This window comes from Cheilinus undulatus, linkage group 12 (genome assembly GCF_018320785.1).
Source record: "Cheilinus undulatus linkage group 12, ASM1832078v1, whole genome shotgun sequence".
Classification (NCBI taxonomy): Eukaryota; Metazoa; Chordata; class Actinopteri; order Labriformes; family Labridae; genus Cheilinus; species Cheilinus undulatus.
Genome location: NC_054876.1, coordinates 33,929,883 through 33,955,221, shown reverse-complemented (window position 1 = coordinate 33,955,221; position 25,339 = coordinate 33,929,883). Strand labels below are relative to the sequence as shown.

At 40.4% G+C, this 25,339-nt stretch overlaps 3 protein-coding genes across 7 annotated transcripts; 2 read left to right on the top strand and 1 right to left on the bottom strand.

Moving 5' to 3' along the window:
- Positions 1–341: 341 nt before the first annotated feature.
- Positions 342–10,727, top strand: bicdl2 (BICD family like cargo adaptor 2). 4 transcript variants are annotated; one of them, XM_041801956.1, is made up of 10 exons: positions 342–411; positions 2,299–2,819; positions 4,338–4,553; positions 4,799–4,915; positions 7,570–7,716; positions 7,956–8,045; positions 8,280–8,354; positions 10,029–10,111; positions 10,198–10,312; positions 10,410–10,727. In XM_041801956.1, the coding sequence occupies exons 2-10, from the start codon at positions 2,574–2,576 to the stop codon at positions 10,575–10,577; spliced, it is 1,257 nt and encodes a 418-aa protein (XP_041657890.1). In that variant the 5' UTR covers positions 342–411; positions 2,299–2,573; the 3' UTR covers positions 10,578–10,727. The 4 variants fall into 4 exon arrangements, with proteins under 4 accessions (XP_041657890.1, XP_041657888.1, XP_041657891.1 ...); XM_041801954.1 differs by having other exon boundaries at positions 7,899–8,045; XM_041801955.1 differs by having other exon boundaries at positions 379–411; positions 2,317–2,819; positions 7,899–8,045.
- Positions 10,728–12,498: 1,771 nt separating this feature from the next.
- Positions 12,499–18,418, bottom strand: si:dkey-71l1.1 (uncharacterized protein LOC569883 homolog). Its single transcript, XM_041800738.1, has 11 exons — positions 18,268–18,418; positions 16,954–17,153; positions 16,433–16,500; positions 16,240–16,332; positions 15,989–16,090; positions 15,766–15,871; positions 15,532–15,654; positions 15,344–15,420; positions 13,840–13,942; positions 13,635–13,747; positions 12,499–12,787 (listed from the first exon to the last, which is right to left on the bottom strand). The coding sequence occupies exons 2-11, from the start codon at positions 17,135–17,137 to the stop codon at positions 12,758–12,760; spliced, it is 999 nt and encodes a 332-aa protein (XP_041656672.1). The 5' UTR covers positions 17,138–17,153; positions 18,268–18,418; the 3' UTR covers positions 12,499–12,757.
- Positions 18,419–18,676: 258 nt separating this feature from the next.
- Positions 18,677–24,571, top strand: fdxacb1 (ferredoxin-fold anticodon binding domain containing 1). Of its 2 annotated transcripts, XM_041800580.1 has the most exons (6): positions 18,677–18,754; positions 19,000–19,178; positions 19,267–19,423; positions 22,434–22,637; positions 22,756–22,914; positions 23,013–24,571. In XM_041800580.1, exons 2-6 carry the CDS (start codon positions 19,001–19,003, stop codon positions 24,262–24,264), a joined length of 1,950 nt encoding a protein of 649 aa, XP_041656514.1. In that variant the 5' UTR covers positions 18,677–18,754; position 19,000; the 3' UTR covers positions 24,265–24,571. The 2 variants fall into 2 exon arrangements, with proteins under 2 accessions (XP_041656514.1, XP_041656513.1); XM_041800579.1 differs by having other exon boundaries at positions 18,693–19,178.
- The last annotated feature ends 768 nt before the right edge of the window (positions 24,572–25,339 follow it).

Genomic DNA, 25,339 nt, shown 5'->3' with positions numbered 1-25,339 from the left:
GAAGGAGGAGGAGGAGGAAAGTTAAATCAGACAGACCCCTGCTTGTGTCCTGACCTTCTCTCTCCCTATCCCTCACCCTGTGTCACCCCCGCTCAATCAGCCTTATTCCACCACATTCCTGAGCTTATCTGTATTTTCTCTTCCTTATTCAGCCGCTAGATGTCAGAGCAGCTGCTGACTCATTACCGTCCCCATCCTCTTGTACCTCTCAGTGGGTTCCTCCACCCTTTGTTGGATTTCCTCACCTTTCCTGCAACAGGGGGCGTGGCCTGTGGCTGTATGTTTCCACTGCCAAGGAAACCAGCTGAGCTTCTCTTGTGCAAACACTCACACTGACACACTCTGACACACTCACACTCACCAAACAGGAAGACCATACCTGTTTGGTGTGAGTCGGCTGGGGACTATCAGGTAAGACAGACTTAGTTTTTGCTCTTTTGGAAGAAAGGCTTACTTGTGTTCACACAGGCTCTTGTTTTTGACATATTAGATCAAGATTATGTTAATCTGGTAATTATTTATTAGTTCCATTTGAGTAATGTTGAATTGTATGACAGCATGGTTTCATAATAACGCAAGGTATGAACCTGTGGGATTACAGATGGGGACGTCAGAAGTGTCATAGCTGTCAGAGACTACAGAATGAACCTGTATTATAACAAAAACTTTATTTAAAAACTAAAGAATCACAAAGATATAGCCCTGTAGAGATTAAATAGTGATATGTGGCTCATGTTTTGGTGGAACACAGATCCAATAGAGCAAAGTTTATAAGACACATGTTGTTGGGCTTGTTTCTTAAAGATCTGACTTAAATGTGCTGCTCTGCTGATGTTTAAAGAACATTTTAGACTTTGTCATATTTATAGGCCATAGTTTAGCACAATGCCTTTGGAATTTAGGGAGGGGAGCAGAGCAACGACAATAGTGTAGCTGGTATTTCGGCCAGAGTAACAAAAGCACCTGTCAGACAAAAGACCTCCTTGAAGGTCTTGTGAGATTATATTTCTAGAAACCAGCAACTATGGCATTCACACGTCATCATAAAATGCCTATAAAGATTACTTACCCTCTCTGATAGTTTACCCTTTTTACTTATTTTATAAATTAATCATGGTCAATATAATTGACACACACAGACATTAAAAAAGTATCTTTGATGTCAAAATGGAAAAAGATTTCTACAAAGTAATGTCAATTAAAAAGGAGTGACTAACCTAAGTGACTAAACTAATTCAACAGAGGTCGAGCCAATTGGTGCTAGTAGTCTTACAATTAGTGAAATGGGGATCACCTGAGTGCAGTGAATGGGTCTCAAGTGATTGCAGTATCAAAAAAACTGTGACTAGAAGGTCCAGACAAGGTTAATCAGGATTCCTGGCTACAATTACACCATAAAGGCAAAAGAACACTCCAAGCAACAAGGTTATTGAAAAGTCAAGTCAGGGGATGGATACAAAAATTTCCAAGGCACTTAAAATCCCCAGAGTTCAGCCAAACCATCATCAAGAAATGAAGGAATATGGCATATGTTTAAATCTGCCTAGATCAGGCTGTCCTCACATACAGAGTGACTATGCAAGAAGGAGACTAGTGAGAGAGGCCACAAAGAGACCTATGACTACTCTGAAGGAGCTACAAGCCTCAGCAGCTGAGATGGGAGAGACTCTGTATACAAGAACTGTTGCCCGGGTTCTTCACCAGTCAAAGCTTTATGGGAGAGAGGCAAAGAGGAAGCCACTGTGGAGGAGAAAGATAAAATCTTGACTAGATTTCACCAAAAGACACGTGGGAGACTAGATGGTCAAGTACAAGAGAGTTCTTTGGTCTTCTTTTTGGCCATCAGACAAGATGTTTGATGGAACAAACACTAGAGATCACCACAAACACACGACCCCCACTGTGAAGCACATTGGTGGCAGCATCATGCTGTGGGGATGCTTCTCTGCAGGGAGGCCTGGAAGGCTTATACATGTAGAGGTAGAGACTCAGTGCTGTGATTGCAGCCAAAGGTGCATCTAAATACTGACTTAAAGGGTGTGAATGATTATGCGGTCACTTTTTTATATATTACATATTTGTATGTAATTCTCACACCCCTGTAGAAATCTGTTTTCACTTTGACATTAAAGAGTCTATGTATTTTTTTGTCAAGAAAGCCAAATTATTGACCATTGTTAGTTTCTAAAATCAATTAAAGGGTGAACCATCTAGGGAGATGAATACTTTCTATGGACACTGTACATGTTTTGGATTTCATTGTTAGTGTGTGAAAATTGTTCGTCTTTGTATTTGCAGCTCTTTTCTTGCCAACAGAGTTAAAGCGATGATGATACCAGCATGATGACAACTTGAATCCCTGTGAAGAGAAAGTCTGGCAAATTTTGGATTGTTTCCACTGGAAGTAAACGCTATCAAACACTTCCACATCAAGAGGAAATCAAAGAAGAGGACTCTCTTGAAAGAAAAATAAAGAAAAGTCATGGCACATCTGCCTTCTGTATGAGTTTGGATCACCATTAAAAGGACCTGTCATGTTGCTTTCAACCTGAACAAGCCAGCAACTTTCAGCAATGTTTACCCCCAGGAAAAGCAGTCTTCCCTCCCCCAGCCTAGAGGACTCCTTCTTCCCTCTCTCCTCATCCTCCTCTGTCTCTCTCTCCTTCGCCCTCCCCACATCCACATCGTCTCCTGGCAGCGGTGACAGTGGAGGAGGGATAGAGACGGATCTCATTCTCGCTGCTGAGCTGGGGCAGGCTTTACTGGAGAAGAATGAGGAGCTGGCAGCGTCTCTGGAGCAGAGCGAGAAGGAGGTGGAGGTGAGGATGAAGCTGTTGGTTTTTTCATAACTGTGAGACTTTCTCACACTTCTCCAAAATACAGCAAAGAGTAAACTAATGCAGCAAACAACTTTTCCACAAAAAAGCAAATAAGCTTTAAGTTATTTCTAGCCTGCGGGGCAAACATTGCAAAAGTGGATAGACTTGTAAGCCAGTAGCTCATATTGACCATTGATATTTACTGTCATTACACTGCTGAACCTGTTTCTGATACATATTTTTTTCAACCAACAACATTTTTCAGTATCTTTATGGAACAAATGGGGGGAGTTGGGATTGCCCATATCTGATACACCAGTATTTGCAAATCATTAAAATATACTATTTTTTTATTTAACCTTTATTTAACCAGATAAAGACCCATTGAGATCGAGATCTCTTTCATAAGGGTGACCTGGCCAAGAGGTCAGCAGCTGTCGTCTTAATAAATATTAAAGAGACAGATAGTAAACAATATGTTGAAAGAGACAATAATTAAGAAGTAGAGCTAGATCACAATAACAACTTAAAAACACAGGCACAGTTCCATGGTCTTGCGTCGTCATGGAGGCCACTATGCTCTTGGGAACCTTCAGTGCAGCAGAACTTTTTTGTAGCCTTCCCCAGATTTGGGCCTTGCAAAAAATCTTGTCTGAGTTCAGCAGGCAGTTCTATAACCTCATGGTTTGGTTTTTGCTCTGATATCAATGTCAGCTGCGAGGTATTCTATAGAGAGGTGTGTGCTGTTCCACATCATATCCAATCAATTTAATTTACCACAGGTGGACTCCAGTCAAGGTGTAGAAACATCTCAGCAAAGATCAAGAACTGGGGGGAACCTGAGCTAAATTTCATGTGTTCTGGTGTTCAAGTGGATCTGAATACTTCTGTCAATGTGATATTTCAGGGGTATATAATATATATATTAAGAAAGAAAAATGTGTTTTCACTTTGTCATAACAGGTATTGAGTTTAGATTAATGAGAATAAAATTGAATTGATTGACTGTAGCATAAGGCTGCAACATGGCAAAAGTTGAAAAAAGTGAAGGGGGTCTGAACACCTTCTGAATGCACTGTATATGCATATATTTGGTTATCTGTGCTGAAATATAGAATGGGCCATTTTTTAAAGTTTTAGTTTGGTTTACATGCACGCACACACATATGCACATCACCACAAACACACCATCCCCAGTGTGAAGCATGGTGGTGCCAGCATCATGCTGTGGGGCTGCTTCTTAGCAGCCAACTACTACAACTACATGCAATGGTAAGCACCTTGAGATGGCTTGATGACCAAATGAGGTGCTTTAAAAGTGTACTCCAATCACCATTTAGAACACTATTATTAAACTCTGTCCCAATCTGATGAATAAAACAGTGATGTGAAGACACCCTTTTTTGCAACTTATGTTAATATTTAATGTAACAAATATGCAGATATTTAGTAATCCATGTGTGTCAGATTCAGATGGTCTCATGTTGAAGTCACTAAATGTTGTCTTTAATGTCTCAGGCCTTACAGCAGGAGAAACATGTTCTCCAGAGGAGGCTGGAAATGAACCAGCTGGAGTCTGGGCAGAGGGAGGCTGAACTGACCGCAGATCTCGCTGCTTTGAGAGCAGAGCTAGAGCGACATCACAGCCAGGGGCGTGACCGGCGGAGGGATGAGGGAGAACAGCTGACTCAGTTGGCCAATCACAACCAACGCCTTGTGGAACAGCTAGCAGAGGTATAGTTTAAATACCAGCACTGACTTTGAACCCGTAATCACTGAGCTGATTATAGACAGAAAGAAAACATCACAATGATGTTACGGTGTTGTTAGAATAAATAGAACATGAGAACGTGTGTCCGTGTGTGGAAGCTGTCTGTGAGTGTGTTGAGAAATGCAGACAAGCAGGTTCAGGGAGTCCAACCTTTGTCAGTCTGAACAGAAGGAAGATGACTTAACTTCTCAATCTCCCTCTCATCTAGGCGGTGACACTTGAACACACCTTGAGGACTGAGCTGCGTTCCCTCAGAGAAGAGATGGATGAATCATCCTTTAGCAGAAATATCAACTCCTCACAACTAGACAGCATACAAGGAGAGGTATAGTCACCAGTCACTACTGAGACCAACCCCAAAGGACATGTAGTTTTAGAGAAATAGTCATAAATGTATCTCACAATGCTGCAGGATAGCTCAAATGTGTTAGGCTGTATTTCATAGTAGTCATGATTTGAAAGACAGTTCTGCATCTTAAAAGATCATGCTTTCCTTCAGAAATGTCTATAAATTTGAGTACATTACAAACTTCATGTATCCCGTGTGAATGCATCGCACCAAACACTGATGTCCAGAGGTAATTTACATATTAACACTACAGCAGCATCACCTGTATAGCTTAGGTTAGCACTGGAGCTGTGCATATCTACTACCTCATTTTGTATTGTTGCTCTGATTGGCCCATCACAAATGAGACAGACAGAACTTTCGTCTAATCACCTTCTGAGAATAGTTTGAAAAGTTCTGCCCTTCACAAACACTTTTATGGGAGCTTTCCCAGATGAATGTGAAATATATCCATGCAATGGAGATATGAAACAATCTGTCTGGTGTGCCAGGTTAAAATGCACTGTGTTGAACATTGTAGAAGAGCCTAACCATAGTCAGTCTTCAAGGTTTAGGGTTTCTTTATTCACCATTTCATCTTTCAATATAATTTACTTGTGCAGACTGGAAATTTAGCAACCCAAAGATAAAAACAACACACTCTAACAGTACAAATCCACGGTTCAAAGACCATTAAGACAAAATACATTAACAACATGGATTAAATCAGGTTATGACAAAGTGCTTACAAAACACACCAACTGTTGTGTCATAGTTAAACTGCATCGTTTTGTCTTAGCAGGAGCTTTACATATTTAGGTTTCACCATCCAAGTCCTGCTCTGAAGTTGAGCTTTTTTTTTTGTTATGTTTTGTTTTGGGAGATGTTACTGGAGATGAAACTTTAAACTTTAGACAAAATATTCCTGAGTTTTTGCAGTGAGGGAGGTCATGTCCTTGGGGGACTGGAGTCTCACTTACTTTTTGGATTAACTCAAAACTCAAGTTTTGATTTGTGACTGGAGCACAGCTTTTCTGCTAAGCGCATGTCAAGGAATTAATTTGAATGCAGGCTATTCATGACCTGCCTAATACATTTTTGATTTTGTCAAATATTGGCTGGTGATCAGTCCCTGTCCATCAGTCTTGCCCACAGGCCAGGCCCCTTAAAACCCCTGAGAATGAGCCCTCCTCAGCTGTGATTTATTGATGATGTCAATGCACTTCTTTTTGACAATTTACCCATTTTTGCCAGTTCTGGCCACTTTTGATCAATTTTGGCCACTATTCACTCCTGAACACTTCGGTTTTGCCCCTTTGCCCATATTTGCTATTTAAGTGACACTTTTGACACTTTTGTGCTTGTTTTTACCCATTTTTGCCACTTCTTGTTGCCTCTTTTAAACCATTTTGCCACTCCCTGCCCATTTTTACCAATTTCATTTTTTTTTTCACAAATGTTTCCCTTTTTGGCACCTTTTAACCCATTTTCCACTTTTTTTGCTACTTTTAAACATTTTTTGAATGACTTTACAATCATTTCTTTTGCTACATATCGCCCATTTTGCCCCTTTAACCTATTTCTTGCCACTTTTTTTTTTTACCAGTTTAAGCCACTTTGAACCAATTTTTTTTGCACCAATTTGTACCATTTTTCGACCAATTTTGTGCCCTTTTTTCTTTTTTTTTTTTTTTACAATTATTTAATAATTTTTCATCCAAGTTGTCTTTGTTTCTTTTACTTTGTTTTCTTGCATCCTGACGTTTGTGCACATCATGGCATAACTATTACTGACAGTACTTTGCATAAGGTTCACGTCAGAGTCCTCATCTACACTGTAAACAATCTAGAGCCTGATGCCTTAAATAATAGCCAGAAAATCCTCATTTTTTGGAACTGAGATGTTCCAGATGTTGATTAAACCCCAGGCCGAAATCCAAAAAAGGAAAATTGCCATAAAATTTCACATATTTTTTGTATCACATATGATGCATTAGGCATTTCTGGCGATGGATAATCCACTGATGATTTTTTTCTTTTTTAAAATAATTTATTTGATTGTATACACAAGGTTTTTTTATATATATATTTTTTATAGGAAATTATGGATCATATTGATTGGACAGAGGTCTCACAAAATCATATATCAAACATGATAATATTGGCTTTAAAGGGTTAACATCACCGTTAAATAAAGGTCATCCTGTTCAAAGTAAAGAGGTTTACATTTTCGATAAAAAGCTATATTTTACTACAGCATAAATCAATGAAAAAAAATTGTTGCTGTGATGAGAGTGGTTATTATTCAGGTGGCTTAATTTTACAGTGGACCATGATTTTCCTGACCTCCGTGGACCCCCCATTTGGTTGGGCCCCAGAAAGCTCTCTCCTTTATCGTCCCCTATGGGCGGCCCTGTCTGTAATTGTCAGAAACTTTGCTTAGTGTAAAAAAAAAAAAGCCAAGATGATTCAAGCAGAGATCATTCAACAGACTTGAGCACAGAATTAAATGTATTTTTGGTTATGAATTTAGGCTGAAATAAGTGACACAGTGAACATAGAGTCAGCACTGACATGATTCAACTTTGTTTACCTCTTTCATTCAATTGTTTATTCACTGTTTTTGTGCATGTGTGTTTTTTTGGTTACAGAATAGAGTCTTACTGGAGCGGCTGTCGCACATGGAGAAACAACTCAAAGCTTCAGAGGAGGACTGCGACAGATTTCGCTCTGAGAGAGACACACTGAGAGAAAGAGTTTCAGAGCTTCAGAGCAAACTGAGAGAGACAGAAGCAGAGGTGAGGACCATCGACAGTCTAACTAGAGACACACTGTAGAGATGAAGCCTGAGGGAGAGTGGAGCTGCAGGATACATAACCCATTACTAACAAGAGCTACTAACACAGCTAATGCAGAGCTCTTGATGTGTGTATGCGTGCGTGTTTTCTTACTCTGTGTGTGTGTTTGTGTGTCTGTGTAGATAGAGCAGGAGCAGGGGGTGGTGTTTGAGTTACGAACCTTGAATCGCTCTCTGCAGCAGAAAGCTCTAAACCTGGGGGAGGAGAGCATCCTGGACAGTACAAATACACAACCTTTGTCTCTGCTTAGTGAGATTCAGCAAACACAGGTACAAACACAAGCACACAGTGAGTGACTGCACTGACACGTTTTTGTTTTGAAAAGACTTAGCTCTTATGCACTAATTCTGACCCTGTACTGACAAGCTTTTATTGTAGGATCATTGAGTCTCAGTACTAACTATACAAAATTGCCAATTTTGGACTATATCAAATCACAAGCATTGGTATGTGTTTTGACCTCACTGACTTCCTCTCTGCTGTGTTTATCTCTTGTTGAACAGGCTAAAGAGGCTCTTCTAGCTCACTCAAACGTCCTGCAAGCAAAAGATGAAGAGATACAAGCACTAAAAGAGGAGGTCTGTTGAATTTTTTGCCAAAAAGTGTGAGTTATACAGGCAGCGTTTGATCTGTCATCATGATTTGAAAATCCTTAGTTAGGTTAGAGAATGTTGAAATTGTCCTTTACATTCATAAGTAATGTTTTTTTTTCTTTTTAACAAAAAATATTCAGCAAAAGCATTTTATACTTCAGGCTATTCTACATGGGATATTTAATTCCAAGAAAGAAAATGTGTGTATCAGTACAAATATTTTAAACACAAAGTATGTAAAATCCACCACCAGGGGGCTCTCTGTCAAAGCAATAGCAAAAATATGACCATACGCCCCTCTCCGCTGTTAATTTCCTGTTTTAATTTTCAACTCCTAATTGAAAACTACATTCTGAGGTGTTCTCAGGTCAGATGAGATGTATGTAATCCCTCCAGTGATTCCTGGGTCTACCCCGGGGTCTCCTGCCAGTTGGATGTGCCTGGAAGACCTCCACAGGGAGGTGACCTGGATGCATCAGATGCCCAAACCACCTCAGCTGGCTCCTTTCGAGACAAAGGAGCAGCAACTCTACTTTAAGCTCCATCCGGATGTCAGAGCTTTTCACTTCATCTCCAAGACTGAGCCCAGATAACCTCCTGAGGAAGCTCATTGTGACTGCTTGACCTCATTTTTTCTATCATTACCAAAAGCTACTGCCCATGCTGCACCAATCCACCCGTCAATCTCACACTCCATTCTGCCCTCACTTATAAACAAGACCCCAAGAAACTTGAACTCTTTTACTTGAAGGGAGCAGTTCACCATTTTCCTGCTGTGAGCCATTGCCTTGGACTTGGAGGTGCTGACCCTTAGCCCAACAGCTACAAACTGTCCCAGTGGAAGCTAACAGAACCACATCATCCGCAAAAAGCAGAGATGAAAGTCTGAGGTCACCAAACTGGAAACCCTCCTCAGGATCCTGTTGATGACACGGGGCAGCCCTTGTGGAGGCCAGCACACTGGCACGCAGCACGCACCAGGAATGTGTCCGACTTCTTGTTTAGGATGCGGACACAGCTGTCCCCTTAGTTGTACAGGGACTAGATGGCTCATAGTAATAACCCCGGTACCCCATATTCTTTCAGTACCCACCACATGAGGGACGTGGCTGTGAGCCTTCTCCATGTCTACAAAACACATGTAGACTGGATGTGCAACTTCTATGATTCCACAAGAAGCCCTGCAAGAGTAAAAAGCTGGTCCACTGTACCATGGCAAGGATCCATATCGTTCCACCTGGATCCGAGGTTCGACAATCGGATTGAGTCTCCTTCCCACCACCCTAGACTTTACCAGGGTGGCTGAGTAGTGTCACACCCCAATAATTAGAGCACACCTTAACCCTTTTTTATTAAAAAAAAACAGGGAACCACCATCCCGGCCTGCCACTCCTTTTAATTTCATTGAAATTCATGAATGAAAAAAAACTGAGGATTATTGTTTAAGGAATAAACAGTTTAGAGAGCCGTTTTAATGAAGAGAGTCCTCAACTCAATACTGGAAGTAAGCTGCGGGGGATGGTCGCCCAGAGCAGTGGGCCTGGTCTTGACTCGACCTGGCAGTGCCTTGTGGGGCTGCCCTGTCCCGAGGGCTCCTGTGTCACAGGGTTGAGTCGAGATTAATGAAATGCATATATCTTTTACTTTCACACTGTGCAGGTGAAATCTCAACAAACAGAACTGGAGTCTTTACGGGAGGAAGTCAAGCCGTTTAGAGGTAGTCCTGACAAACCAAGTTACAGGTAATGCTACACAACAACTGATTATTTTGAACAGTTTACTATCTGGATGTAGACAATGCAAGTTTTATCATCACATTGTTTTTCAGTTCTTTGGAGAGTGAACTGTCCACTGTACGTCAAGAGAAGGAAACACTCACTCAGCAGCTTCTCAACACCATCAAACACAAGGTGGCGCTGTCTCAAGAGCTGGATGCATGGCAGGTTGGTGTTAAGGATACAACATTCATAATGATGAATATGAGGTGCTCTATCTGAGCGGATTGTGGTTTCTGGGTCTGACCTTTTCATCTCGTCACAGGAGGATATGAGGCTGGTGATCAATCAGCAGGTGCAGCAGCAAGAGGAGGAGAGACAGAAGGAAATAAAGCGAGAGAGAGAGAACGCTGGAGGACTCCAAAGAAGCAAGTCTTTAAGAGTGAGGGGAGAGGCAGGGAAAGGATTCTTCTCCTTTTTCAGGGACAAATGACAAAAGTGGCAGCAGATAAAACAGTTTATTCCTTTAGCTTTGCCACTGTTGGAGCTTATGCTGCCAGATACGCACACTCTTAATGCAATATCAGCATCAACTAATGCAATGTTCACAGACCTCATTTTTGAATGTATTTGTAAATATTTATGAAATGTATATGAGCAAATTTAGTCACTTTTTTAGTCTTTATAATAAAACCATTAAAGAGATTCTTATCTGTTTATTTTCTTTAAAACTTCCCCTTAAAGCTGCAATTGTCGACTGTTTGTCTCCTCTTGAGGAGAGCCTTGATAAAGCTTTTTAATTTTAACAGATCTGCATCATAATGTTGCTATTTTGGCAAACTCATTTCACCTTTATTGTTAGGAAGTCACATTAAAATGACTATCTTTTTCAGGCTCATATTGCTGAAGTGAGAGTGAGTAAAGCTGCGATATTTTACATACAGCCTGCTATAGAGCTAGTCTCAAATGAACAGTGCAGCTCTGGGGAGGTGAAAAATGATATATGGAATATGAGAAAGCCACATAGGCCATTTGGAAAAGGAAATGTTGCTCATCTATCAGTTGGTGATAGATAACCACAAACAGGTTCCAAGATGGTGTAGGTGTAATGAAGGGTGGACAGCTGAAAGAGCTGGACCTGATGAGATGGATTAGAGGTGACTGAGAAGGGTTACACTGGGCGACGCTGGAGTGTTGAAATGACAGCAGCAGAATGACTGGATGATCGAGGCTGTGATTAGAACTGGTTGGCACTAAAATAGCTGATCACTGGAGCAGGAAGGGGTAGAGAGAGATGGAGCAACACGAATGGCTGTACACTATATGGACGAAAGTATTTTGGCTCACCTGTTATTCAGTGAGTTTAGGTGTCTTGATCAGACCTGCTGAAGTGTTTAAAATTAAGCACATAGCCAAACAGTCTTAATTTATTTGAAGATTTGTGATACAAAATGGGTTGTTCTGGAGAGCTCGGTGACTTCAAGAGGGGTACTGTGATGGACGCCAGCATTGCAATAAGATGATTTGTGAGATTTCATCCCAGCTGGATGGTCCACAGTCAACTTTAAGTGATTTTACTAGAAAGTGGATGCGTTTAGGAGCAACAGCCACAAAGTAGGAGAACATGTAAAATCACAGAGAGGGTGCATGGTGCATAAAAGTTGCCAACATTGCTAATCCATAGCAGCGGCAGGAGCTTCATGTATAGGTTTCCATGTCTGAGCAGCTGCATGATAGCCTCACATCACCAAATCCAATGCCAAGTGCAGGATGGAGTGGTGTGAAGCACACCGACACTGTGTGGAGCACAACTGTAAAGATTGGTGCAGGGATAATGGTATGGGGCTGTTTTTCAGGCCCCTCATCTCCAATGAAGGTCAATCTTAATGCTCCCTTAAGCATACCACGATATTTTCAACAACGCTATGCTTCCAACTTTGTGGCAACAGTTTGAGGACTGTTGCCACAAACATGACTGTATCCCAGTGCACAAAGCAAGGACTATAAAGACATGGTTTGATGAGTTCAGTGTGGAAGCACTTGACTGGCCCACACAGAACTATGACATCAACCCCATTGAGCACCATTGGGATGAGCTGGAACAGAGATTGTGAGTCAGGCTTTCTTGTCCAACATCAGTGCCTAACCTCATGAATTCTTTACAGAATGACATTGAATACAGTGTCATTACAGTCCCTTTTGGTGCAGTGGTCAGGAGTTGAATGCTTTCCTCTATATATATTTATGCTGCTTGCGCTTGGCTTAATTTACTGATGACATATTGATCATTTGAGGTTTGAAACTCATAAAGGTGTGATTTTTACACTCTGAGGAACTTGAATTTCTATTAAGAGAACAAATAGTATGATACAAATAACATCTTTAATAAATCAAGTCCAAAAAGACAGCCACTCCATTCCACTTCTCTTTGCTTATATTACATAATGTATAAATAATAGATGTTCAACATTTTTATGTTACACAGGACTGAAGAAGCCCAGAAGCAGTCCGAGTAGTGCAGCTTGCATTAAGGTCTGTGTTTCCACATGCCTTCATGTTGGCATATTTTCATACAGTACAGTCCTGACTCAGCAGTCACAGCAGCCCTCTGACCGTCCTCAGCCGGACAGCGTGGAGCTGACTCTTCCTTTTTGAGTCAACAGGCTCATTTGTTCATGTGTGAAAATCACACAGTGTTATATGCTGGAAAATAAAGATGTGCACATAATTAAACACTTAACCCATTACTCATACACGCAGTTTTAAGAATCACACTTGTGTTTTTGGCATGATTTTATCCAGTTTATATTTTTTCTTTTGTAATATCTAGCATGAGATAGGTGACACCCTAGTTTTTGCATTTAAGGAATCAGAGTTCCAGAAATTCCAAATTTAGGAGCTTGTTGCTGACAGTATTTCATGACGAGGCTATGCTAAATAATATAAGAAACATAAAGAAGTAGCTGAAAGATTGTGGAGGGAAAAAGAGATTTTTTTCAGTAGGAAAGGAAAAAGCGATTGATCAGTTTTACAGACAATGGTCAGCAGAAAGGTCAAGTTTACAATAATTTTAGTCAAACATAAAAAACAAGACTTTCTTCTGATATATTCTATATACATTACATTACTATATGACTACTTATTGTATAAAACTTATTTATTTCCAGTTCTCAGTGCAGTTTTCCTTTTACCCTTTATGTTTCCACTGTCCAGAAGATGATGTTCATTCTGGTTACAGAGGGATGGAAACAGATGTCCAGTGAAAGTTTTTGAGCTCCTCACTCTATTAATCTGTGTTAAATCCTCATTGTCCAATTGTCGCCTCAGTCCTGAGAGGTAGGTTGCGAGATGACATGCATCGATTTAAGGAAACGTTTTGAGATTCATCACCCCAACAATCTTCGATACTCAGGCCATCTTAGGAAGTGTTTTAGTGACCGATGAACCCGGGATCCTCAGAAACAGGTCTCTGGGTGGATGTCCTGATGGTGGGCTGTAATTCCAGCTGGGATTAAGAGAAGGATTATCCCACATTGACACCTAAACCCACCTGCAGTTTGTCACCTCTGTGATTTACAAAGGCACCCATAATAAGGGTGGCAGGGAGTGGGGACAGACGCTTCTCCAACACGCCTCCTATTATGCAGCGGCTGTTTATCATACCTAGGTACACAAAAACAACAGGCTTGGATATTGTAGGGTTTCTGAAGTTTACTCTTGGACATTTAAGCTGACAACTTTAGAAATAAATTTACCTCTAAAGACCATGTTAGCCTCTGGGAGTTCCATCTGGTACCCAAATGAGGTTGTGGTCTCCTGCGTCCTGGTGCTGGCCTCAAACTCTACCCCAACTTGTATCTGATGGACACAAACATTTTCAAAATGCAACTGAAGCAAAATGCTTTATATTCAGAGGCACTGACTATGTAGAAAGATTGACAAAATATCCCCCTCCTTCATTTCTAAAAAGTTACTCCAAAATAGCTATGAGATGGGCGCTGAGCCGCTGACATTTTGTGCAGATGGAGCCAGAGTAGATAGAGTTGTGCGTGAAGAAAATAAAGAATGGGATTAATCAGTGTTTAAACAACACTGGGCTGTCCTATAGTCTTACACTTTAAGCCCTGAGCTATTTTTTTCAAACATTTGGTCTCACCCCGACTTACTGTCTGAAAAAGCTTGTAAAACATCAACTCTTTGGTGCACAATCAAGCACTAAACATCCTTTTTTCCAGGATAACCTGGGCTTTATGAATACGTGTGCTGCAGCAGTGTCACTCAGATTTTAAAGAGAGTTATGGGTCTGTGAAGAAAAAAGAAAAAACTAAACAGAAATTAAAACAAGAATTTATGAGTGACACCATTAACAGACATGGCAAAGACCTTTTTGCACAAACTTGTCCTATCCCTTGGGGACCAAAAAGTGAAAATATAATCTTTCTGCAACAAAAAGTCTTCAAAAATAATAACAGGTTTATAACAGAAAGTCATTGCACGTTTTTGGATTGGCTTTTTTGGAGCCATTTCTCAAAGCAGTTCCTGTCTGCAAAGAGGGACATATCTCAAACTCTGTCTCTCCATCATGAGGTATTCAGGCCACCCAGTCTTGATCTTCACAGTTATACCTGTGTAGTTTGACAAAGCATGAAGTGACAACTTAATGGCCTGCCATTGGTTGTCTGCCCATCACAAAGCATTGTGGGATCCAATACGGTGGTTAGCATTCAAAGCTAGTGGCAGAAATTATTGGAAATGGATTTAAAAATGGATAAAAAGACAATAAATATTAGATTACTGGTGTGAATTTAATCATTAAATATCCCGGAAAGTCACCCAGGTTCCAAAAAAAAAAAAAAAAAAAAAAAATCTTCTGTAATGGAGTCAAAAGCATGGATAGCATCATTTGAACAGCACAGTGGCTAGCTTCAAGTGGGAAAAAGTAAGAGGCTACAATTTATGGCTAACTTTCTAATGTCTCCCCATTATAAAGGAAATAGCTGAGTAGGAAATATGCCAGTCTGTGGACCTCCTGCTGACATGGATGGTGATGATGTCTGTGTGTGATAGAGAAAGAGGGGATATGACTAGATACAGCTTCAACCTCAGCATGTGAGACTTTTTCAAAGCAAAGTCCACAGATTTCTGTCGTAGTTTGCCCCAACTTCATGTAAAATGTGAGCAGCCAGGTCCTGCACAACCATCTGACTGTATAGCGTGAGCACAGAAACCATGCATAATGCTTGTTGGTTGCTGCTGTACCTGTTTGTTAGCTCTGTGATAGTAGCTTGCATGAGCCCCTCCTTTCCCAGCATTTAACGTTGCCACCCAGTTTGGTCCTGCACGAGTGAAACAGAAAAAATGACACTCTGCTTCTAAATAAGCCAAAAAATTGGAAAGAAACTTGATCTTTCATATCAGATTTTCTTAGCAGCTTTTTAGCAAATCACTTGAGTACTGTCCAGCCAAAGTAAGAATGCCTCCCTCCTCTGCTCGGCCACGATGGTAGACCAGCTCTCCTCCTAACACCAGCCCAGAAGACACACTCTGAAGAAAGTGTGCCACGAGGATAACTGTGGGAAAGAGAAATAGAAAAAGACAACCAAGACTGAATCAACATGAAATACCACAGTCATGGACATGGCTGTTTATTCAGTGTAACACTGTGGTCAACTATTCCTCACCTGACTCTCTGAGGATGTCAGGGTTGGCTACTGTCACAGCAGCAGTGAAGTCATTCCCTCTGTACTCAGTTTCAAACTGCCATGTTACAAACTGAGACTGCTGGGTCTAAAACACAACCACTAATTTCAAAACAGGTTTTTCTGCAGGAAGTGGTATTCATTTTGTGTAATGCTCATGATTAACACAGATGAGACACATGTCATACATATATAAGAGTCTCACCTGGAACACTGATCTGGCTCGCACACGCTCAGTGAGGTGCAGCAGAGCATGAGCATTCAGACTGCCTGAAGAATCCATCTCACCAATCAAAGCTGGGGCATCCTAAAATGTGTAAGAGCATCAAGATGCAACTTTTTACTCAAAAGGGAACAGCCTTACCTGTTTACCATCAATGAGCGCAGCTCAGTGCATTAACCATAAGCTTTGGTGGTGGTGTTAAATTATTTATCATGTAAGGACTTAAGTTTGACCTTGTCTTTGCTGTAGTCATCAGATTGCAGGTGCTCCACGTGAAATCGATAGTATGAAGGACTTACAGCACTGAGGTGGAGAGTATGACTGACCTGAGAGCAAAGAAAGATAAAGTACAAGATCTTAAACAAAAGATTTAGACCTTGATTAAATAAAAATAGATATTTACTCTTATCTGGGAAGGAGAATCACCTTAAAAAAGCTGCTCAAAGTTTTATTAAGGATCATCTTGACACCCTCAATCTGTTGAGGAAATACATCTGGGAAGACAGAAGGAAAACAGTTGAATCAAAATATTAATGTTAAATTTATTGTCTTAGTATACATTTTTATTAACCCCCTCTCTACTGATTTGTTTCAGAAATAAAAGTTCAATTGCTGCTTAATTTCTTAGATTTTGGAGTTACATGTACAGAATTACTCTAAGAGGTACAGGTCAGGTCAAACTGACAGGCTACAAAACCTGTAATTTCTTAAGCAGTAGAAGATGCATTTAGAAACACTGTTTTGTAAGTGTTATTTGAACTGTATGTTGGTTGTATAAATACTCAGGGCTAGATAAACTTGACAATGCCATTACTAAGTAAGTACTCACAGTCAAACAGAACCCACATCTTCAGCCTTCATTCAAGATGCATTTTATACATCACACTTAAATTTTTTGCATCAAAAATACAATTGCCTAGCTACTTCTTTAACTAGACATACTGTACCTTTACAGCTTCTGTGGAGAGAGTGGAAGCTGCCTGGGTTGGGCAGGCGGCCATCTCTTCTCTCCCAGCGTGGTGGACTGTCCCAGTGAGCAGGATGTGCGTCCCAGCGAGATGGAGGGGGGTCCGTGGAAAAAGGCCAGTTTTGATGGCCCGGACCGGAAGATAGTGCCAAAACGCTGCCCATGTGGGCCCAACACTTCCTACAACACATGAAGAAAAAAAACAACAGATTTGTGATGATGCTAAAAACCATATACAAGTGCATCTCAAAAAATTTGAATATCACGAAAAGTTCATTTTTTCCAGTGATTTAATTCAAGAAGAGAGACTTCCATATACTCCAGATTCATCATTATAAATTGAAATATTTCTGGATTCTTTTTCATCCAATTCTCAACTGTTATGGCTCACAAAAAACTATTTCAAAATATAGGCTAAGAATATCACAAAGCACAAGTCAGAAAAGGATTTATAGAAATGTTGACATTCTGGAAAATTATTCTCATTTATGCACTCAGTAATTGGTTGGAGCTCTGATTACACAAATTATTGCATCTATGAAACATGGCATGGAGCCAATCAGTCTGTGGCACTGCTGTGGTGTTATGAGGCCCAGGTTGCTTTGATAGCAATCTCCAGTTCATCTGTATTGCTGAGTCTGCTGTCTCTCATCTTCCTCTTGGCAATGCCCCAGAGATAATCTATGGAGTAACATGGTAACACCATGGTTGTTATGGCTTAACTGAGGGCAGGTGCCAAGTCCTACTGGAAAAGGAAATCAGTATCTCATAAAGTGTTTCAGCAGAAGGAAGAATGACGTGCTCTAAAATTTCTTCACAAAGCAAACTGGACCAACAGCAGCAGATGATAGGGCACCTCAAACAATCACTGACTGTGGAAACTGGAAACACTGGACTTCAAGCACTGGATTCTACACCTCTCCTCTAGACTCTGAGACCTTGGTTTTCTGAATTTAATAGTTATTTGGGGGTCGGATGGGAAGCTCTGGCCGCCAGTTAATGATCACTGCCCTAAATTACATTATTTATTTGCAGATATATTAGAACACACTCCCAACTGCAGTTAAGAAACAGGTTAAGGGCAAATTCAAAGAAGCATGAATTAAACATATTATTTCGCCTTTATTTTAATGCGTCTTAAAAATGCATTGCATATGACTTTCAAGGATGATAACAATTAAGTGGCTCGTGCAGCCCTGCTTGTTGTTTTCATTGGCAGGTGCAGCAAATCCGTTAGCTAGCATGACCTTAGCATAAGCATAAACAGACAAATGTGCACTGGATATATATCTACCTTGTTCTGTTGTTGTAGGTAGGCCCTAAAATCCCGAGCGGAACTAAGAGTTGCACATTACCAAAACTGTCAGATTAGTATTTCAACGTATGAGGCAGTAATTTGCGAAGATAGATGATGCTGGGATGAACTGATGCTGCGAATAGCTCCCTCCTCCAGATGCAATGTGCCACCACGCAAATGTGTCCGTGTATAAACATGGCGGTAATCCTATTTTCTAATTAATTTTGGTTTAACGATTCCTCTTATTTGTTTTTCAGCTGATAAATAAAGTAGAAAACTACGACCTACACATTACAACTGAACTAGCTTTACTTTTGAATGTTTCAGTGCAGGGTCTGGGGGCTTAGGACGCCCTGATGACCAACGTATGGTCGTTTGTTTCTAGCCGGACTACTGTATGTGCGACACAGCATTCAACGCAATCTGCTACAGGTGATAATAACGTTCGGCTTTGATGTACTGCAGCACCGGGGAGCAGGAGAAGGTCAATGGCTTTTTTAAACATTTACAGTAGATATAATTTCTGTTAACTATCCTAACGCGTCTTTTACACCGTTATTCAGTGTTACATACGTAAATATACAACTAATACGAACAAATTAGACCGTCATGAGAAGGGCAGATGGTCATTTTAACTCCTACGCGCGTCTCCTCCTGTCGCGTTTAGCAGCAGCTTTCAAGGCAGCCTTCCAGTGGATTTAGGTGTTTGTTTCCTCCTTGAATTCTCAGCATGACTCCTCCGATGTCAGTGTTGCTGGTTGGAGAGGGGAACTTCTCATTTTCTGCCTCTGTGAGCCAGTTGTACAGTAAATCAGAGACTAGCGTGACAGCCACATGCCTGCAGCGTCAGGAGGAGGCACTGCGGCACGAAGGAGCTGCCACCAACATTCAGATTATCAAGGACTCAGGTACCGGGCTACCGACTGGTTTTATGTCCTTATTGTGAATTTTGAAGGTAAACTTTGCTTAAACTTTTTCGTTTGTTTGTTTCGTAAGGAGGGACGGTGCTTTTCGAGGTGGACTGCACTAAGCTGGGGGAGTGTGCCTCTCTCCAGGGCCGTGTGTTTGACCGTGTGGTGTTTAATTTCCCTCACTGCGGGAGAAAGAGCGGGGTGAAAAAGAACAGAGATCTCCTCAAAAGCTTCTTCATCAGGTACCAACGCAACATACCATCAAATACCCACATTTGCATATTTGCCTGTTGTTCTGTTTATGTTCTGAATAGCTCTCTCCAGCAGTTCTCATCTGCATTTTAAACATAAATTCAATCGTTCTGAATAGAATCAGAACATTATTAGTTGAACTTCATACTTTGTAGAATAAGAAATCCACCTTTCTCTAAATATTTGTCCAAAATTTCTTCTAAATTTATAGTATAACACTGTTGTTGTTGAGTCTTGCTACCCTTAGTGCATGCCATATTTTGAACACTAATCTGCAACCCAAAATCTTTTGGGTAATAATAATTTAGTTAGATTTTTTCTGTATGATACTAGGTATTTGTGGAAATTGGAGACTACTGTTGCTGGTGTCAGATGCTCTCAACCTGATTTGAATCTTGTATCCAAGTTTGAGATGGCATGTTTAATTTCTTCAGTGGCTGCTTTTGTGAAGGCATTCGGGAACTTCTGTTGTTACATGTTAAATCCACAGAGAAAGTTTTTTTTTTAACCTCTGAAAATGATACTGTTTAGTAGTCAGTAATTTTTGATATGAGCCCTAAACTATTACTTTTTGAAGATCTAATGATGCCCAGCTCTTACAGTGCACATTTTTTGTTTGGAAAATGTGCCATTTCTGCCTTTCACAAAAACATCAGAATCAGCTTTATTGGCTTAATAGGTGTTAACACCGAGTCTTTTCTAAGTGGAATTTTCTGGGTTTAAATCAGTGGTTCTCTACTGGTCGGACATCAGGACCCACCTACACCCCCTTAAGAGAACTCATGACCCCAAATTTTAGAAATTTCCAACCACTCAAGTTGATTTGATGAAAAATGCTGAAGTTTGATCCCAAATGGAACAAAATATAACTTAACAAAGAGAAAAGACAAAACTTGTTTAAAAAAGCAAATCAGTACAGAAGGACAAACATGCATACATCCCCTTTTACTCAGTTTCCCCAAGACATTTGGTTGAAATTTGGTAAGTTCTTTAAGAACTTCCTCTTATCTTGTAAAGACCAGCTTTGTTATTCAAAGAAAAGGAGATGCATCAGTAGAAATCTTGAGAGAAATACTGAAATGTTCCCGTAGTTATAGGGAAAAAAAATGATGTATTGATTAAATTTATAGTATATCCACTTTGAGCTTCAGTACACATTTTTTGCCAATTTTTGGGGAATTTTTTGGGGTTCAAAGGACTTTTAATTTTCATAAAAAAGATGAAGATTTTCTAAGGAAACAGGAATTTAGACAGAAACTGGGGAAAGAAATAATTCATATAAACAGAAATATAAATTGGCTAAAATTTAATCGTATTTCTGTAAATATGATTCTACTCTGACTAGAAGGTTAGAATACATTTTCAACTAAGCCTTTTGAAAGGTCAACTTGATAAGGCTAAAATAAAGTCAAGAATGCTGATGATTAAAAAATGGACAGCTTTCATAGAAATAATGAATGGAACATGCTCTAGATCAGGGGTGTCCAGCCTTTTTACCTGAGGGCCACATACAGAAAAATGTTGGGATGACAGGGCCTCGATGATATCTGTTGAGATCCCTCTCCTTTAGAGAAGTTAGTTTAAAAAAAGCTATAGGAGCATTGGTGCATAAGGATTTTAAGAGCCATATGATTTCTAAATAAAACCTTAGACAGAGCAGACAGGGAAGAAAATGAACACCATTCACGCTGTGTTACTGTAATCCTTTAGTCTTTATTCATCAGGGCATTAGGATTCCAGACATGGTAATTATTTAAGTAGTCAATATGTTTATCGTTTATGTTGCTTTCTCAGTGTAGTCATGGAAAAAGCATGTCAATGAATTCTTCTTGTCAAAATATTTGTTTACAGACTTAACATCATCACCACCTGGTGTCCAAACTAAAAAGTGAAACACAGTCAAACACAAGCTTTATGTTTTAATATGGGCCATATTTCAGGTAATTTTTAGACTTTGCTGTGGGCCAATTAAAAATGGACCACAGGCCAAAATTGGCCTCTGGGCCATAGTTTGAACACCCCTGCTCTAGCTAATCATACATTAGTGGTTGGGCAAAGTGTCAATATGGCAGTACTGTCCTCTTGTCTTATGGGAAACAACTGTTGAATCTCAGGTGCCAAATGCTGTCATTTTACTTTGAGAGAACATTGATCAAAACATTTCCCTGCTAATTTGACTCAGTGTCTATTGGAAAACAAAATTGCACTTTGATTATTTTACCAAATCATTCAGCCCTAGATTGAGCTACAAAATATCAATTTAGTCAAGAACACACATGATTGGCGGCCATAAATATTTCTTTATTTGCACTTACTAATTAGCACTTATGCTGTTAGTTATGTCTGGCGGTGTGGGTGTTCTGGGATCCCCCTGCCCTTCCACAAGCCTACATGGAAAGCATTACGCATGAACTGCACACGTTCCTGCTCTTTCTATGCCAGTAAGGAAAGCATTAGGCAGGCAGAGAAGCAGCAAAAAACCCAAAGCAGAGAAGGCATCAATGACAACAGAATGACACTGATTAAGTCAGAGGCAGAATGAAGGAGGACCTGGGGTGGAGGAGGGTTGCAAGTGCAGCTTGCGAAGAGAGCAGCAGAGCGTAGCCAGGCAAGAGCAGTTTCAATAAGGCAGGACAAGAGTGATTAGTCAATTGTGTGCTTAGAACAAATCAGCTGGCCTTCAGCTGATGAGGGCTTGCATGAGATCAGCTGATCTTAATTATGGCAGCACTTGACTCTGTGGCCTGCCTGAACTAACTCTATACACTCGATTTATTGCTGAATAACTGTATTGTAATGATGTTGTTATCATGGAACATGTATTGCATATTGTGTTTTGAATTACCCTGCAATTCTCACTCATGTACTGTGGGTCATAATGTGCACTGTTGTTTTTTACAGTATCCATTGTTACTCATCATTGCACAGTATAGAAAGTGTGAAAAAGGTCTATGAAAACATGATGATCATTGTTGTGTTGTCGCATTCCTTTGCTTCCAGTTGTGTCCAGGTGTTAGCTGAAGACGGGGAGGTTCATGTCTCTTTATGCAACGGGCAGGGTGGGACACCAGTGGACCACCCGAAGCGAGAGTGGCACAACAGCTGGCAGGTGGCTGCCATGGCAGCAGAGGCACAGCTGATCCTCAGCGATGTCCATCCATTCAAGAGTGAGAAATACCAGAGCTACAAGTGCACTGGATACAGGTAAGCAGTGAAGGTGAGTGTTACAGTGTACGAATAGAACTAGGCTTTTGTGCTGTAGTGTGTTTGTGTATGTTCTTGCATATTGAAGTTATTTACTGATTGTGCGTATGTTGCACAGGAGCCAGGATAAGGGCTTTCATGTGGAGAAAGCTTTAGTCCACGTGTTCACTCGCAGCCTCCCCTACACCTCTGCTCAGATACTTACAATGGAGGAGGTTGTTGAAGGGGAGAAAGTCCAGTACAACATACCAGCTGAGCTTAGTGATTACATATTCAGGTACAGTAACACAAAAACGCTCATGCCTAAGTAGTAAGCCACCAACGCAGTGACAGGTTACATAATCTTGTGAATAATGTTTTTTTCTTTTTCATCAGGGGATTTCTCTGCTCAGGTTCTGTCCACCCGGTCAGGTTGGTGCAAGATTTTATTCTCAAAGGCCTTTCAGAGAAGTGGTCAGTCTCCATGGCGACAGAGACCATTCCTTTGCTCCTTACAGCAAAACAGCTGCAGGCAAGTTGCTGTGACGCCGACAGTGCCCACTGCTACTGGATCAACCTTCTTCAGAAAGACATCAACTCTGATGCTTCAGTCTCATCAGACAAAGAAAGAGATTTGGCCGTGGACAGTCAGGGACATACAGACACACAAGATGCCTCCTCATCTTTGTGTGTTACTTCCCACAAAGCAGACAAGGTGAGGAGCAAAGGAGCTGATAGCTTAAGGTCAACATGCTCTATCGATGTCGATCCTGATGAGGAGAGTGGTCTTTTTCTGCTCCGTCCATCTCTGCTTCCTCAGCTGGAAGAGCTTCTAACTAAAAAAGAAGAGTGGATTAAAGATACTGAAGGCCATGTTGAGAATGAGGAGGATAATAAAAACATAGAGGAAGAAGAGAAAGAGGAGCGCGGTGGGGGTGATAATGGTGTCACCAGCTTTTTATTTGGTGTTAGTGGCCTGGTGTTTAAGAATGTACACATTAACCTCTGGGCTCTGCCAGCCTTTCATGAGCTTCTCATTACAGGGGATTTCCCTTTAGAGATTGAGCCAGTCAAATTGCTTGGACAAAGCCTGGAAACGCTGCTTTCTCCCTATGGGGTTTCCCTCATGACAGAAAAGGGGGGTCTTCGTCTCACAGTAGCACCAATGGGTATGGTTGGACGGGTTTTAGAAAGCAGTGCAAAGGTAAACAAAAGCCATACAAGCATCACTGTGTCCTTAAATTTGGACCTCCTAGCTGTGCTCCTCTTCTCTATCCCTGATTGGCGGATCCTGTGGTCACATGACCCACGCTTTTTAAATCAGTTTGCACTCTGCCCATCACCAGGGAAAACCTTTAAGCCATTCTCCTTGTTCCCCGAACACTTCACTTTTGACATCAGCTTCTGGACAGGGCCGGTATGGGAGGAGAGGAGATTCCACGCCATGGTCCGGGAGGCCAGTCGAGGGACTGTGGAGCATGTCAAACGCATCGACACATTCTCACACCCTGACCTCAGTCAGACCAGTTACTGCTACAGACTCACCTACCGCTCACACACACATGCTCTGTCACACAATCAAGCTCTTCAGTTTCATCAACAGCTGGAATCCTTACTCTCCTCTCAGCTGCAAGTAACAATCAGGTAGCCATTTTAAAATCTCAAGGGGGAGCAGAGATTTAATCCTTTTTTGTTTGTTACAAAAAAAATGTTAGTGTTAAATCTGCAAAACTGTATGTGACCAGTGTTTACAGTAGTTGTGGCATTATTTTCAGTTCATGTACTTTAGATGTGGTTGGTTATGTGTATTTGTGTAAGTTTAAATTATTAAATAATTCTTTCCCATACTATGTGGCTATACTGAAACTATTGTATTATTGTGAAAGTTACGTGTTGTAATACATGCTGTGAAAGAAAGCCAAAAAGCAAGAAGTAAAATGGAGTAAAAATGCCAATTATGTAAAATTGTCTCTTTCATATTGGTTTATTCTGAGCCTCCAGATCCCCAGGAAATGCATTTATTTTCATCATATGAACACAAGCTAATTCAAAAAAGTCGGATGAGTTTTGTGGTTTAATATTCTCATAATTTCAGAGGACCCTCTATTATTTTCCTAATGGCAGAATTTAACATTCTTTTATGTAATTATTCACCCACCCAGTCCACCTACTTAGATTTTAATCTTTAGACTTCCACCCTAGCTACTTTTCCTCCAATTATTGGAACAGTGTCTCATGGAACAAATAATAATTTACATGATAAATTATTACCAATAGAAAAACTTGATTAGAATTAAATACTATTTGATAGCCATAACCATGGCAGCCACCAGAAGTTAAAAGATAATCGAGAAGTATGAGTCCCGTGTTTTCAGGAAACAGAGATAATAGATATATTTGCATGATAGAACTAAACAAGACTTATACATGTAGGGTGGTGAGTTTACAGACTTAGTAGTATACTCTACACACAACACCCATATTGGTACCTGAATGGCTCTAATATCCATTATATTGATGGGCTGAGGTAATTTATATTTTTATTTGAAAAGGTAACTAGTTTCCATGAAGGTTAAAAGGTAAGAAAAAGGCATTGTGTGTGTCAGGGTTATTACAGTTAACTAAAACTAACTATAGCTAAAATGTAAAAATCATTTTAGTTAACTGAACTGAATAAAAAACTAAACTTTAAAAAGAAAAATAACTAAAGCATAATTCTGTAC